At 47.7% G+C, this 14,312-nt stretch overlaps 1 protein-coding gene across 3 annotated transcripts; it reads left to right on the top strand.

Moving 5' to 3' along the window:
• Positions 1-256: 256 nt before the first annotated feature.
• CALCOCO2 (calcium binding and coiled-coil domain 2) lies at positions 257-13,341 on the top strand. 3 transcript variants are annotated; one of them, XM_086626626.1, is made up of 14 exons: positions 257-308; positions 3,001-3,189; positions 3,957-4,047; positions 4,383-4,516; positions 5,218-5,343; positions 5,818-5,945; positions 6,057-6,147; positions 6,622-6,749; positions 6,861-6,951; positions 7,714-7,836; positions 10,121-10,210; positions 10,755-10,893; positions 11,237-11,274; positions 11,779-13,341. In XM_086626626.1, exons 2-14 carry the CDS (start codon positions 3,010-3,012, stop codon positions 11,953-11,955), a joined length of 1,536 nt encoding a protein of 511 aa, XP_086482752.1. In that variant the 5' UTR covers positions 257-308; positions 3,001-3,009; the 3' UTR covers positions 11,956-13,341. The 3 variants fall into 3 exon arrangements, with proteins under 3 accessions (XP_086482752.1, XP_086482753.1, XP_086482754.1); XM_086626627.1 differs by lacking the exon at positions 10,121-10,210; XM_086626628.1 differs by lacking the exons at positions 257-308; positions 5,818-5,945; positions 6,057-6,147 and adding an exon at positions 1,972-2,153 and having other exon boundaries at positions 11,237-11,283.
• Positions 13,342-14,312: the final 971 nt, after the last annotated feature.

The raw sequence follows: 14,312 nt of genomic DNA, 5'->3' as shown, positions 1-14,312 counted from the left end.
ATTTCCTTTAAAAAAAAATAATTTTGAGCATTTAAACGTTTTTTCCCCGTCGTTTATTCAAGGGCCCGGTTCAGCCGTGGCTGGAGCCGAGAGTTAGTGCCGCCGCCCCGGGGAGGGGGCTCGGGAGCGCCGTTAGCGGCGCTGGGGCGGGGCCGGGGGGGGGGCGCTCCCGCACCGAACTGCAAGTCCCAGCAGCGCGGGAGGGACCGCCCAGGGGGAGGGATCGCGGGCGGGGCGGCACCGGGGGGCTCCGCCTTTTCCTCGTCCCTCCGCCGAGCCCGCGGGTCCGTTCCCGGCTGTGCCTCGCGGTGAGTGGGGCGGGGGCGGGAAGGGGACGGGGTCCCGTGAACCCCCTCCCGGAGTCTGATGACAACCCCCCCCGGTGGGAGAGGGGGCTGTACGGGGGGCCGGGGCGGGCGGGAGGGGCTGCACCGCGCGCGGGACACTTTCACTTTCGCTTCCCGGCGGCGGGTTGCGGGGCGGGGAGGTCCCGGTGTGCTCCCCCTCCTCCGCCGGGACTCCTCGCACGGGGACCGGAGCCAGGACCTCCCCCAACCCCCGGCACCCGGCGCTCCGGTGTCGGACGGCGGCGGGAAGTTGGTTTCACTGGGAAAAGGGGAATCCGCGTTTTTCCACATCCTCAGGGCGCTGCGAAAGAAAAGGGGGAAAACCAAGAAATCCCTGGAGAAAGGGAATTTATCCCGCTGCGCTCCGTGCGCGCCCGTTATCCCGTCGGGCATCACCCCCCCGCGGGAGTGGCCGTCCCCGTCGCTTCGGGCCAGCGGCCTCGCCGGCCCTTCTGCCCCCGGTGATAATTATCTCGCCGGTTGTTCCTGGGACAAAAATGTGAAAATTAACGAAACCTCCTCCTCCTCCCTCCGCTTCCTGCCGTCTTTTTCGGGAAGTGAGCCACAGACTCTGCCGTCGGCACGCCCTGCGCGGTTGGTTTTCTTCCAGATCACGATTATTTCCCCCAAAACCAACATTTTATGTTGGGTTGTTGGTTTTTTTTTCATTGTTTTGCTGCATCCAGACACTGACTCTTCATTTTCTTTGCGAGTTACGTTTAACCCTTGTGGCACCAAGGGCTCGTGTCCCGTCCCCAAGCGGTGCAGTGACATGGTTAAGGTGCTGTCCTTAGATTTCTTTTCCCTTTTTTTTTCTTTCCCTGTCAAGAGGTCTGTGCCGTTTGGGAACCACAAACCACAAAGGCGCATCAGAGCAGGAAGGTTTGACATCAGCCAGCTAAAGGCTGAGGCTTAGGTGAACCCCACGCCATTTCCTACAGCTGAAAGTGAAAGTGCAGTCCTGGCTCTCCTGGAGTTTTGCACCACATCCATCCGTCTGCCCTGCTTTCCGCTCCCAGCAGGAGGAATTCTCCGTCTTCCCGAGGCAGCCTGTGTCAGGGCAGGGTTTTTTTTTCCAGCTGTGGATACCTTTTCCTTTCCAAGCACAGCCCCGCAATCCCCATCCCTGATTTTTGGGCTGTGCTTCAGCACAGAAAACAGACCATCTCCCCCTGGGTGATGCCAAAAAAAAAAAAAAAAAAAAGCAGGGTTCCAGAGAGCTCATTTCCATGTGAAACTTGTGGATTGGAGATGACCCGAAATGCTCTAGCGGGATGGTTATTACGATGAACTTTCCCTCCGTTCTGAAGTCAATATTTGCTCACTGCTGCTGTCACTAGGATCAGCTGGGAAGGATCTGCCTTGGATTCTTGGAATGGCATTGTCTGGGATGGGCGGCTGGGCTTCTCGGCAGCGATCTGGCCCTCGGCAGCTTGCCAGGGCTGCAGCCTGGCTGCCCGCGAGACATGGTGGCAAAGAGGGCGATTCCGTGTCCGGCTTCCAGTCCTGCCCGGGCTCCTGGCAGCTGGGATCCTGCTTCGATATTGCACCCGCTACAGATTTGTTGTGGTTTGCAGTGTCACAACGCTCTGCAAAGTCTCCTGTGGAGATAACTCCTGCAAAAACTTTGATGGTCTTTGTTGGCCCTGCTGTCGTGCAACATCTTCGATACCGAGAGTCATTCGCTGCTCCAGCGTAGCAGTCACGAGTAGCAAGGCTTTAGTAGCCTCATGACAGATCTATGACCATCTGCCTAAGCAGGATCTCCTCTGTGTCTTCTCTTCCATGGGAGCTGACCTTAGCAAGGTACTTCTCCTGGAGCCAGGAAGCTGAAGATGAAAGATGCTGTATTGGGAGGTCAAGTTGTGGCGTTGGATTTGAATGCAGAAGGAGGAGGAGGCCGTTGAGCTTGCTCGTCACCAGCACGAGTGTGTCTTGTGTGTCTCACCACGGTCAGCCAGGGAAGGTGGAGCATGTTTGGGCTGGGGCTGTAGAGCCCTGGAGCTCCTTGCAGGAGCTGGTTTTGTCTTGTACTACTGTCGGAGCGTTGCACTGATGCAGCTGTTCTTCTCAAGCGATGTGCTAGTCTCCAGATTTCAGGAGAGCTGGTGCACCCCCACGTTAACTATATATAGTGGGAGCGTGCCTGGAGTGTCAAATCATATGGAAAAACGTGACGGGAGGCAGCATGTGGGGCCAGCCGGTGTTCCAGCAGGGTCTTGAAGCATGGAATCCCACCAGTAGACACACAGGCTCCTCCTGCTCCAACGCACCGCTGTGTCTTCCATGTAGCAGATCTGTAGGATAGTCAGTGGGTCTGGTTCCGGGGGTCCCACGCAGGAGAGAGGCTGTTGTGCCACGCTGGCAGCCTCAGCGCACCAGGCACCGTGGCTGGGAAGCAGTGGTGGGATGAGAAGAGCCTTACAGGTGTCTGCTAAGGAGGATCTGCAAGCTGCTGCGGATGTCAGGAGCAGCCTGGCCACAGCGGCAGGGACACCAGCGAGCTCGTGTGCCTTGCTGAGAAATCTCAGGGTGTGCGTAGCGGGTTTTGGACCTCATGGCTGTCTCATTCACAAGCCTCTTCGTACCCTTCACGGGCACAACTATGTGTCTGTCTGAAGATGAGACAATCCCCTTCTTCTTTCCTTTGTAGGCTTCCACAATGGATGAGACCTCAGACGAGCCTCCTACTTCTGCCGTCCTCTTAGACAGCTGCCACTTCTCCCAGGTCATCTTTAACAACGTGGAGAAGTTTTATGTTCCTGGAAGAGACGTAACCTGTTGTTATACCCTTACGCAGAACATCGGTCCTCGCGGGAAGGACTGGGTGGGCATCTTCCCGGTAAGTGACTGCTGTGGAACCAGATGTGCCAAATGAGAAGGCAGCAGCAGGCAGAAACAAATAGCTTAAGGCCAATCAAACACTGATTGTCCTTTCATGCATAGACCACAACTCTTAGAAGTCGAGATATCAATGGAAAAGTCCTCACAGGAACTGATCTGTGTGGAAATACAGTGCCATTGCCATAGGATAGACATGAACTTGTGAGACCCCACCTGGAATACTGCGTTCAGCTCTGGGGTCCCCAACACAAGAAGGACATGGAGCTGCTGGAGCGGGTCCAGAGGAGGCCACAAAGATGATCCGAGGGCTGGAGCACCTCTGCTGTGGAGACAGGCTGAGAGAGTTGGGGCTGTTCAGCCTGGAGAAGAGAAGGCTCCGGGGAGACCTTCCAGCAGCCTTCCAGCACCTAAAGGGGCTACAGGAAAGCTGGAGAGGAGCTTTGGACAAGGCTGTGAAGTGACAGGACACAGGGCGATGGCTTTGAACTGAAAGGGGAGATTTAGATTGGATATAAGGAGGAAATTTTTCACTCAGAGGGTGGCGAGGCACTGGAACAGGTTGCCCAGAGAAGTTGTGGCTGCCCCATCCCTGGAGGTGTTCAAGGCCAGGTTGGATGGGGCTTTGAGCCACCTGATGTAGTGGAGGGTGTCCCTGCCTGTGGCAGGGGGGTTGGAACTAGATGATCTTTGAGATCCCTTCCAACCCAAACCATTCTGTGATTCTATGGTTCCATGTGATGCTGTATAACAATTTTGGTGTTGCAGGTGGGATGGAAAACAGTACGGGAATATTACACGTTCATCTGGGCTCCTCTGCCCAATGATACTGCCGCGCAGCAACAGATCCAGTTCAAAGGTGAGCTGGGAGCTTGGGTCACAGGCACGTGCACACAGACTAATAAGCTGCCACTAATAAACACCGTATTCGGAATTCCAGAAGATCTGTAGGACCATGCTTTGAGAAACTCATTTCAAATAAGCCATAACATTTTGAATCTGCTAAATCTTGCCATCCTGACCAAGTGATCTTGTTTATGGTCTTATCACTGACACCCCGAATCGCTCATGGTACAGGAACAATAATGAATGAGGTCGTCTGTTTTCTGAGGTTCTCACTTTCTGTGCTGTGTGGTTAAGAGACTCGAATAATTTAGAAGCTGCACCTGACAGGGTGGTTGTGTTTGTCCAAAGCTTACTACCTACCAAAAGATGACAAAGACTACCAGTTCTGCTACGTCGACCAGGATGGTGTGGTGCGGGGAGCCAGCGTGCCTTTCCAGTTCAAAGCAGAGACTGAGGATGATATCCTGGTGGTTACCACACAGGTATGTGTCCTTTCTCCCTCTGCTTTTTCCTGCCTCTGCTTTTATTGGCATATGCTTGCTGACATGATCTGGTAGATCGGATGCCGAGCTAGAACTCATCAGACTTGAATTCTATTTTTGGCTTTGCTACTGATCTGTCACACAAATTTGGGCAGCCTTTTGTTTCTCTGCCTCCGTGTATCACTTAGCTTGGGAGCTCTTTGTAATGGGGAGCTACTTGATACATAGTGTTTCAGGGCATTTTGGATATTTGAAAATGAAAATGTCATTTTCCTGGAAACAGCCTCCCGTTAGGTGGGAGTAAGAGCATGCACATGGACAATAACTGAGGTGCTGTGAGGCCAAGCACTCTTATTTTGCAGGGTCTTGTGTGCAGCCCTTTTGTTAATGTCTACACTGCACACATGGTCCTAATCTAACAAACTGGAAAAAGCCCCAGACCTCTGCCTCTGCTGACTTCCGCGGACGCAGAAGGCATTGAGCATCTCCAAATGTGCTCAATATTCAAGAGCTGGCGTGATGGTGAGCTTTGGACAGACTGGGAGAGTGAAGTAGCAGTCTGGTCTGCACTAGTAGTGAAAGCACGGGGAGGTACGCGACATTCCCGTTTGCAGAGCTCATCTTTGCTCCTCACACTGTGCTATTTGGAATGTAGCTTTTCAGTTCTGCTGTTCTGACCAAAGAACTTTGTTGCTTGCCAGGGAGAAGTGGAAGAGGTCGAACTACAAAACAAAAATTTGCGTAAAGAAAACGAGGAGCTGAAAGCAAGCTGTGCAAGTCTCCAGAAACAAAACACAGATCTGCAGGAAGAGCTCAAAAAGACACAGGTAAACAAAAAAGTTAATATATTAAGTCAGAAGCTCTAAGCTTGAAAAATGAAGTGGGACTGAATCAGGTCTTGTTCCCCTGGGTGCTTCCAGGAGAAAATTAAAGACATTTCTCCCCATATTGTCCATTTAATCCTTTACCAAATCGTACAGCACTTCTACTGGGATAAGAACAATAATGCTGAACCAGAGACCTCTTCAGACACGCGAGTCAGGAACAGGTGGGAAGGGAAACGTTCGGAAAAGTTTGGTAGGCTGTCCTGAATCATCATCTTTTCCTCCTTCAGTTTTGATCAGGGCTTACTATAAATGAAACAGGATCTGAAACAGTAGTCAGGATGGAAAGGGGAGATTTTCCTTCTTCAGGTGGGCTGCCTGGAAGTGTTGCATTTGAGGGAATCTGCAGTTCCAGTGCAGAGCAGGACTACTGCTTGGGTCCCATTTAACTCCTGTCGACTTCACTGTGATTTTCAGGAGCTGCAGAATAATTTAGAGTCTCTAAGAATCGACACACAGAAACTGAAGCTGGAGCTGAATTCCCTGGAAAAGGAAAATAAAGATCTAAAGGAGCTGGATGGCAGCAGAAAGGCAGAACTGCAGCAGTAAGTGTGTTTACAGCATATCTCCGAACGGCGCTTCCTGTAAGCACCTTGCCTTTGTGCCTTAATTTTCCATCCGTGACAGTGCGGTGTGTTTTGATTTGTTCTGAGTAGGCTCAAGGAGCAAATTCGGAACGTGACCTCTGACAAGGCAGACCTGGAAACCAAACTGAAAACAGCCCAGGAGCACGTGGAGCAGCTGCAGGTAGCAAACATATAGCGACCCTCTTTTGCTTTGCTTTGCCTCTGACAGAGAACGGGACTGAGTCAGGTCGTGTTCCACTGGGGGCTTCCGGGAGAAAATTAAAGTTATTTCTCCCCATATTGTCCATTTAATGCTTTACCAAATCATGCAGCACCTCTACTGGGATAAGAACAATAATGCTGAACCAGAGACCTCTTCAGACACACGAGTCAGGAACAGGTGGGAAGGGGAGCGTTCGGAAAAGTTTGGTAGGCTGTCCTGAAATCACAGTGTATTTTTCTCCTTCATTTTTACTCAGGGCTTAATATAAATGAAACAGGATCTGAAACAGTAGTCAGGATGGAAAGGGGAGATTTTCCTTTTTCGGTGGGCTGCTTGGAAGTGTTGCATTTGAGGGAATTTGCAGTTCCAGTGCAGAGCAGGACTACTGCTTGAGTTCTGTTTAACTCCTGTCGACTTCACTGTGATTTTCAGGAGCTGCAGAATAACTCAGAGTCTCTAAGGAGCAACGCAGAGAAACTGAAGCTGGAGCTGAATTCCCTGGAAAAGGAAAATAAAGATCTAAAGGAGCTGGATGGCCGCAGAAAGGCAGAACTGCAGCAGTAAGTGTGTTTACAGCATATCTCCGAACGGCGCTTCCTGTAAGCACCTTGCCTTTGTGCCTGAATTTTCCGTCCGTGACAGTGCGGTGTGTTTTGATTTGTTCTGAGTAGGCTCAAGGAGCAAATTCGGAACGTGACCTCTGACAAGGCAGACCTGGAAACCAAACTGAAAACAGCTCTGGAGTACATGGAGCAGCTGCAGGTAGCAAACATATAGCGACCCTCTTTTGCTTTGCTTTGCCTCTGACAGAGAACCGAGCAATCTTGAGCAAATATGTGGTGTATGAGTTCTGATTTTGATTATGTGGGAAAATGTCAAACTTTGATATCATTTGACCTCCAGGAAACCTCAAGAAAGCTGTATTCTGGAAGGGAAGGTAGAGGGGAATGTGCTAAGAGAAACTGTAAGGATTTTATTCCCGAAAATCCTTTGTCTGCTCTTTAAGTTGGCCAAAATCAGACTGTTGTTTGCCTCCTGCTAGCTAAGGATCCAAGCAGAAAACACTTCTGCTTTGAAAAACATTATAAAATTATGTTCAACATTTAGGTGAAAACAAGACTTTTAGCTGGGAGGTATGTGAAAGGAGAAGCTGGACTGGAAATAGCTTGGTTGTTAGGTCTGGACACGGGAGACCCAGAACAATGGGATATCCATCTGGCTAGAGAGTTTCTGGTTTTTCTCTTTATCCTCTGACTTTCCAGACTGGAAGCATCACGTTAGAAAGCTCCTCAAAGAACATATGAACAAATATTGGGTTCTGATGAATACATCAGCTCCAGTATATCCCCATGTAACTATTCTCAGTTTCTACAAAGGTTTTAATGGGAAACATTTGCAGAAAAAAAAAAAATAAATGAAGCAGCCATGAGTTCTGGAGCTTTGCTTTCTGCAGCAAAAGGTGCCTGTGCTCCTCACCCAGAGCTGTTCGATTTTTGCTTTCTGCCCACCCTTCTTTCTCCCTAGTCTCAAGTGCTGAATTGTAAAAAAGAAGTGGAAAACTTGTCTCGTGTGGACCATGACAAGACAGAGCAGCTTGAAAGTTTGAAGGAAGAGAATCGCCAGTTGCGCAGCGCAAGAACTGAAGAGGTAAAGCCTGCCCAGGGTTTTGCGGTGCTGGGGGAGCCGGGCAGAGGGGCTGAGGCATCCTTGGCAGTGAGCGGGTACAAATAGTGCTCAGTCTTTTGAGAATATAGGGGATTCCATGATAGAAAATGTCCCTGGTGGTGTGGGTGTCTACACAGGTGGTCCTCTGGACACACCATCTGACAAATTCTTGTAGTGTACAGATGTAGAATCATGGAATGGTTAGTGTTGGAAGGGACCTCAAAGATCACCCAGTTCCAACCCCCCCGCCATGGGCAAGGACACCCTCCACTACACCAGGTTGCCCAAAGCCTCATCCAACCTGGCCCTGAACACTTCCAGGGATGGGGCAGCCACAGCTTCTCTGGGCAGCCTGGTCCAGTGCCTCAGCACCCTCAGAGGGAAGAATTTCTTCCCTAGATCTAATCTAAATCTGCCCTCTTTCCGTTTAAAGCCATTTCCCCTTGTCCTATCTAAACTATGGCTTCGTTTTGGAAGAAATGCCTGTGTGACTAGACATTGTAATTCTGATTCTCTGTAGCAGGAAAATTCAGTCTCTGTCCTGATGTCTTTTGAGTCAGCTCAAGGGATAAAGGAAATCAGTGGGAATCCAGCGTTGATATTTGGCTGATTGCAAATTGTTGCATCTAAGCAAAACTGTTTCCAGACTGGGACTTAGGGGTAAATAAAACAAGTTATTATAAATCTCCCCAGATATATGCTGTTAATTTTGCCTCCAGCAGGAAGCTGACTAGTAACTGGTGTGAAGCAGCGACCTTGCTGGTCTTTCTGTCGATGTTTTTATCTCTTTCTCATCTTCAATATCTCAAATATTGAATTTAACAACAATCAACGTGTTGTCGTTGGTTTAGGCCAGGTTGGATGAGGCTTTGAGCAACCTGCTGTAGTGGAAGGTGTCCCTGCCCATGGCAGGGGGGGTTGGAACTGGATGATCTTTGAGGTCCCTTCCAACCCAAACCATTCTGTGATTCTATGATTCTAAATTTAGCATTTAATAATCAATACAACAGATGCAATATGCTCAGAATGAACCAAGATAAGCTGTAAACAATACAAAGTTTCTGTTCTGTCACATCCTTCTCTGACACCCCTTTGCAACTCTGCTTGTGAAAATCCAGGATTTCTGTGCAGAAGGAGCAAAATAAGGAGGTTGAACATTGCATGGAATGCTTGAAGGGGTCGAAGGCCAAACTGTCACTTTGCCCATCCCACTGTCTGCAGAATGAGCAGGTGCCCAGCATTTCTGGGGATGCAGCTGGGGAGATGGTCCCAAGAGTGTTGGGCACAGGGCTCTGCTATATTGTATGGAATTTGCTGGAACCTGTGCCAGGGAGCTGAGAGTCACTGGCAGCGCTGTTTTCCGCCTTCTTTCGACTTGCAGAACCATCACAGTTTCCCTGTGATGTTGCAGACAACTGTATGTATAACAAATCAAAGTTTGTGGACAAAAGGCTTGCTTTTCTTAGGTAACTTCTGCAGACCTTAGAGAAGTATTCCACAAACCTCAGCATGGGAAATCACTCCTTGAAGGAATCTGCAGGATATAAAAGAAAAGGGCAGCATGCTGTGGCATTTCTTTCTGCTGAAGGAACCATCTTTGGCAGTGGCTGAGGCCATCACATCATCTTTAGCCTGTTGCCCTGAGTGACCTTCTAAAGGTGCTTCTCTCTCTCTCTGTGCTACTCAGGAAGCTTTTGGAGGCTCTACTCCAACTTTGGCATTGAAAATTGGGTGCCTAAAATAGATGATGTGATTACCTCTGCTGTGATGCCCAACGTTGGGGATTCTTAGAGTGGTACTTTGAGAATGGCTGCAGAATCCCCAAGGACTCTAGCTTATCTAATGTACTGATTTAATTCAAGAGTCAGCTACAAGATTAATTCATAAGGATGTGCTGGCTGTCCACCGTCTCACAGCACCAGGAAACGTGGCAGGCTTGGATAGCTCTCGCCCACCAGGGTGGATTTTTCAGCTATAGGAGTTGCTTTGTTCCTTTTCTTCAACCTCCCTCTTTGTTTGACCTGTCTGCGTCCCCTTCAGAGGGCATGTGTGTAACGAAAATACAGAGCATAAGAGAGTGGTGACATGGAGATATCCTAGGTGAAAAACTATGAAATGGTAAGACTGCCATTGAAAGTGAAAGTTTGATTTTTGGTAATAAATGCAGCAGGAGGCAGCTAGTATGTTACAGCTCCAGTGCTTGGAGCTGTGATCATTTTATTTGCCAGTTTCTCACGGTTTACCAAGTAACCCTCTTCCTTCGTAGCAACAAAACTTAATGAAAAAACTCGAGGAGAAGAAGTGTTTGTTTCAGATCCTGCACGGAAAAAAGAAGGAAGTTGATGCAGAAAATCAGGTGAGAACTTGGCACAACTCCCTCACCTTTCCCCCAAGAAGTGTGCACACGCTCACAGTGTGTTGTTGCTGCCACAACTGTACAGCCTAAGAGGAAGGGTCCAAAAACTTGCACCTCTTTCCCTCACCACAGAATAGACTGGTTTACCCATGATAGCATGGGTTTTTTCCAAAAACTCCTAATGTTAGCTTAATTCTGACACCACTGAGATGAATGGACTTACTCATTTAAATGGAGCAGTCGAAGCAATGGCTGCTTGGTTTTGTTCCTTGCTCTGCAGGACTTCGGGGTAGTCTTCTGTCTTGGAAAGTTTATTATTCTGTGGTGATCATCGTGCCTGAGCAGGCCACAGAACAGGTCCTTACCCTTCCTTACCTCGCTTTCCCATCCAGCCAAGCAGGACTGCCACTGAGCTGCCTAAAAGTAGTTCAGAGCAATTTTGGTTCTGATGTAAGAGGACCTGTGGTAGTGCAAAGCACGACTTTTCTCTGAATTGGTCTCCTGAGCTTCTGGAAATTCATTCTGCCCATCTGTCCCTTTGCAGAATCTAAGGGAAGAGAATGAACTCCTGAAGCGTCTTTTGCAGTCTGCAGAGGTTTCTTCCTTTCCTGGTTTTTCACGAGCTCGAGCTCCGACCCCAGCTCGTCAACCAGGATTCCTTCTGTTTGGAAATCCGTATGCTGGTGAGATTACTTGGCATTCTTTGTGAAACCGCACATTATCAGCAGCACCTCTGTGCAGCTTTGCGTGGGTGCAGATGAGTTGGCAGCTGCAAAATGGTGCCAGGTGTTGAGAGCTGACTCAAGTGATCAGCTGCCTGTTCATCTTCTGCCAAGAGAGACAACTACTAACTGGTTTCCTCAGCTGTGAGGCAGCTAGTTCTGTGGCTTACGTCCAGTTTCCATAGTCCTAAATATAGAGGTTTAGACCCAGAGCCACATCCTCATGTTTCAAGAATTACCAGTTATCAGCATGTTCTGCTGTCGATCGTTTTGTCGTGGCTAAACTGACAGCTGTTTTTTCCAGCTGCAGGAGCAAACCTGGAGGCAGAAGCTGCAGGCTTGGTAAGTAAAGTGGACACGACTGGACATGAATTTGTGGTTTACGGATGCAAATTAGTGATTTGAAATAAAAAACTCCCAGTTCAGCTCTGTAACCAATTGTCTATGTGCTGGTTTAGTCCTGGTAAGACAGCAGACAACGAAATGGAACTGTGTCTGCTTAATGCCTGGAATTATTATATGTTTTAAGGAAGAGAAGGGAAACTGTTGGCCTTAATCTTTAAGGACCGGCTCTTGGCAGCATGTGATGTCAGAATGAGCAGCATGAAGCTGTTAAACACCTTATTCCATTTTGGACATGTGCTATGTAGGGTGGAAAGTTAGAGAACCTCTCCGAAGCTCTTGACTTCTGTGTGCTATTTAGGGAAGCCTGGAGACATTTGAAAACTTGAGAGTATTAGAAAGACTTTTCCAAAAGTTACACTATCTGACTGCTAAGCTTTGTTGTTTCTTGTCTTTGAATATAATTTTTAAACTGACTGTCTTTGCATTTGCTCTGTACTTCAGGGTTCTCTGAGGAAATGCCCCATGTGTGATGAAGTATTCCCTAAACATATTGAAGCGAGTCAGTATGAGGCCCACATGCAGAGCCATCTTCTGGAGTGCCCTGTCTGCAGTGAGACCTTTGAAAAATCCAACAAGCAAGTGTTTGATGACCATGTTTTTTGTCACGACCTGGAATAATTCTGAATTTGTGTCTGCTCTGTAGAATAGGTGGCTGAAAAAAAAAAAAAAAATTGCTGTGTAGGCTTGTTTCATGCTAGCGAGGTCACCCAGGCAAGACTGACTATGCCACTAGCACTGTAATTCTGAGCTTTCTGTTCATGCAGCACATGACCAGCACATAAATCAGGTCAGACAACCACAGCCTGAAACTGAATCACCATCATCAAACTTAAGTCCCCTGCCTTGGATCAATATATATGCTTGTTAAATGAGTTACGAATCCTAGGATTAGCAATGTAGTTTAATGTGGAACCAGTTCTTCAGAACAGGATTGGCCACGTAACCGTTCATCCAGGTAGGATCCAAGTGGTGGGATGCAGTGCAGCAGTTTTCTGTACTTGGCTGATACACATCTATTATAATTGGTTTAGCCTTTATTTAGTATAGCGCTGTGATTGCTAACCACAACCCAGAAACATTGTGTGATCTTTTAGCATCACACCTTCCATCCTGCTCAGCTTCTGGAATGCAGAATTAAGAAGTAAGATTTAAAAAAAAAAAAAAAAAATACACTTCTTCTTTCAGCATCAGTCATAAAGCAAGTGAAAGAGGTGTATTCCTAGAGACCAAATATTCCTAGATCCGAATATTGCAGGCCAATATTTTGCAGATCCGAAGGTCCAGGGCCCTCCTGCCAGCAGAGCAGGCAGCCCGGTTTATTCTAGGGTGGGGCACATGCACCGTTTTCTCCATCTGTCCCAGGATGAGGAAAACTCGAAATTCCCGAAACAGGGAAGGTCAGTATGGTGTGGAGCCCATGGAAAAGTTGTAGCTGATTTGTCTTGGCAGCACAGAGGAGAAATGGTCTCTCAGTCGGGAACTGGGCATCCTCATTTGAAGCAAATGATGAATTTGGATTATTTCTCTTTTCTGTAAGTTTCTAAATCTTCTTGATTTAACAAGAAGAGCCTGTTCTCAAACCAAAACATCATGATCCAGAACTAAGTGCCTTGGGATATTACAATGCTTTTTGCACAGATTATCCAGTTACTATTTTTATTTCTGCTTTGGGATTTTCAGTTTATGATTAACAGCTCTTTTCTCCGTGCAGACAAAAATGGGTAAAGGTTTATTATCCAGCTGTATTAGACTGTTCCCTGCTGACTATCCAAAGCAATAGAAAATCCGTAAAAGTTTATGTAGAGTTTTAAGAATATTAAGAGCTACAAAGACTTCAAAGCATTCTACTGTTTTGATTCTGTACACATAAACTTTTTATCAATCAAGGTTTAAATAGAGTATTTCTGCCTCAAGATGTACTATACTAGTAAGCTTTATTTAAAAAAAACCCAAACCTGTAACAGAAAATAACCGCAAAGAAAAATAAAAACTATGCAAAGAAAATCTTGGAAAAAGCTGTCTGTGTCCTTTCGTTCTTACAGAAATAAATTGTGCCACGCGGTATCCCTGTGGGTAGCAGGGCTGTTTCTGGTTCACAGAAAGCAAATATTTAACAGGCTGATCCTCGCTGGCTCCCTTCTCACAGCATGGGAATGTATGAGGAAGGCCAAGGGATGGGATGGGATGGGATGGGATGGGATGGGATGGGATGGGATGGGATGGGATAATAAAAACGAATCAGGAAAGTAAAATGAGCTGTATGGGATCTGTTTATATCCATTCCCAACAGCACTGATGTAAAAACCTAGAGCTGGCTGAACTTCTGCTGCGTCGCAGGAACAACCAGTGTATCCATACTTTTTTGCCAAGGCTAGGAGAAAAAGCTGAAAAGCTCCTCAATAAAATGTTTTTTTAAAAATAGTCGGTATGGTACATGTTTAGACGTTATTGATTACTGTAGTATATCTCAACATTCCTGGCATAGCTTTGTTCCAATTTGAACAATCAAACATTCCATCAAAACAAGGCTCATTTTTAACTCGAACACTTGTTTCCTCAGGAAAAAGTCCCATTGTTTTTCAAGAAAATGCTTTTCCCTCCCAACCTTTTCCCGTACGTCCTCATTCTAAACGACGTTTTTTCTCCTTTTACTGCTTTGCCTCTTGACAGAAGCAGATCAAACGTGGAGAAACACAAAAGCAATTTTTATTAAAGCCATGATATTTCACCCAAATTCCAGTTACCAGACCTCTTTCCTTTCTGCACTCCTGCTAATACTGGCTTTAGAGGCTCGGATCCCAAACCCCGACCCAGTCACGATGCCCTCGAGCTACTGGTGCCAAGCGTGGGTGCCCCCGAATTGCCTCTCCACCCCTGTTACACCACTACCCATCGTTTTCCACTTGCCTGCTCCCATCATTTCTCCAAATCTCAGAGCCCTTTGAGGCGCCGGCCCTGGCCCGCAGGCAGCAAGC

Source organism: Tauraco erythrolophus, chromosome 25 (assembly GCF_009769465.1).
Source record: "Tauraco erythrolophus isolate bTauEry1 chromosome 25, bTauEry1.pri, whole genome shotgun sequence".
Lineage (NCBI taxonomy): Eukaryota > Metazoa > Chordata > Aves > Musophagiformes > Musophagidae > Tauraco > Tauraco erythrolophus.
Note: the sequence above shows the minus strand (reverse complement) of the source record. Positions and strands in the feature narration are given on the sequence as shown.

Excerpts from the sequence above, each read along its gene's own strand:
- CALCOCO2 (XM_086626626.1), top strand. The coding sequence starts at position 3,010 with ATGGATGAGACCTCAGACGAGCCTCCTACTTCTGCCGTCCTCTTAGAC. Across the intron at positions 4,048-4,382 it reads GCAACAGATCCAGTTCAAAG|CTTACTACCTACCAAAAGAT; the intron begins GTGAGCTGGGAG and ends GTTTGTCCAAAG. Across the intron at positions 7,837-10,120 it reads GCAGCGCAAGAACTGAAGAG|CAACAAAACTTAATGAAAAA; the intron begins GTAAAGCCTGCC and ends CTTCCTTCGTAG.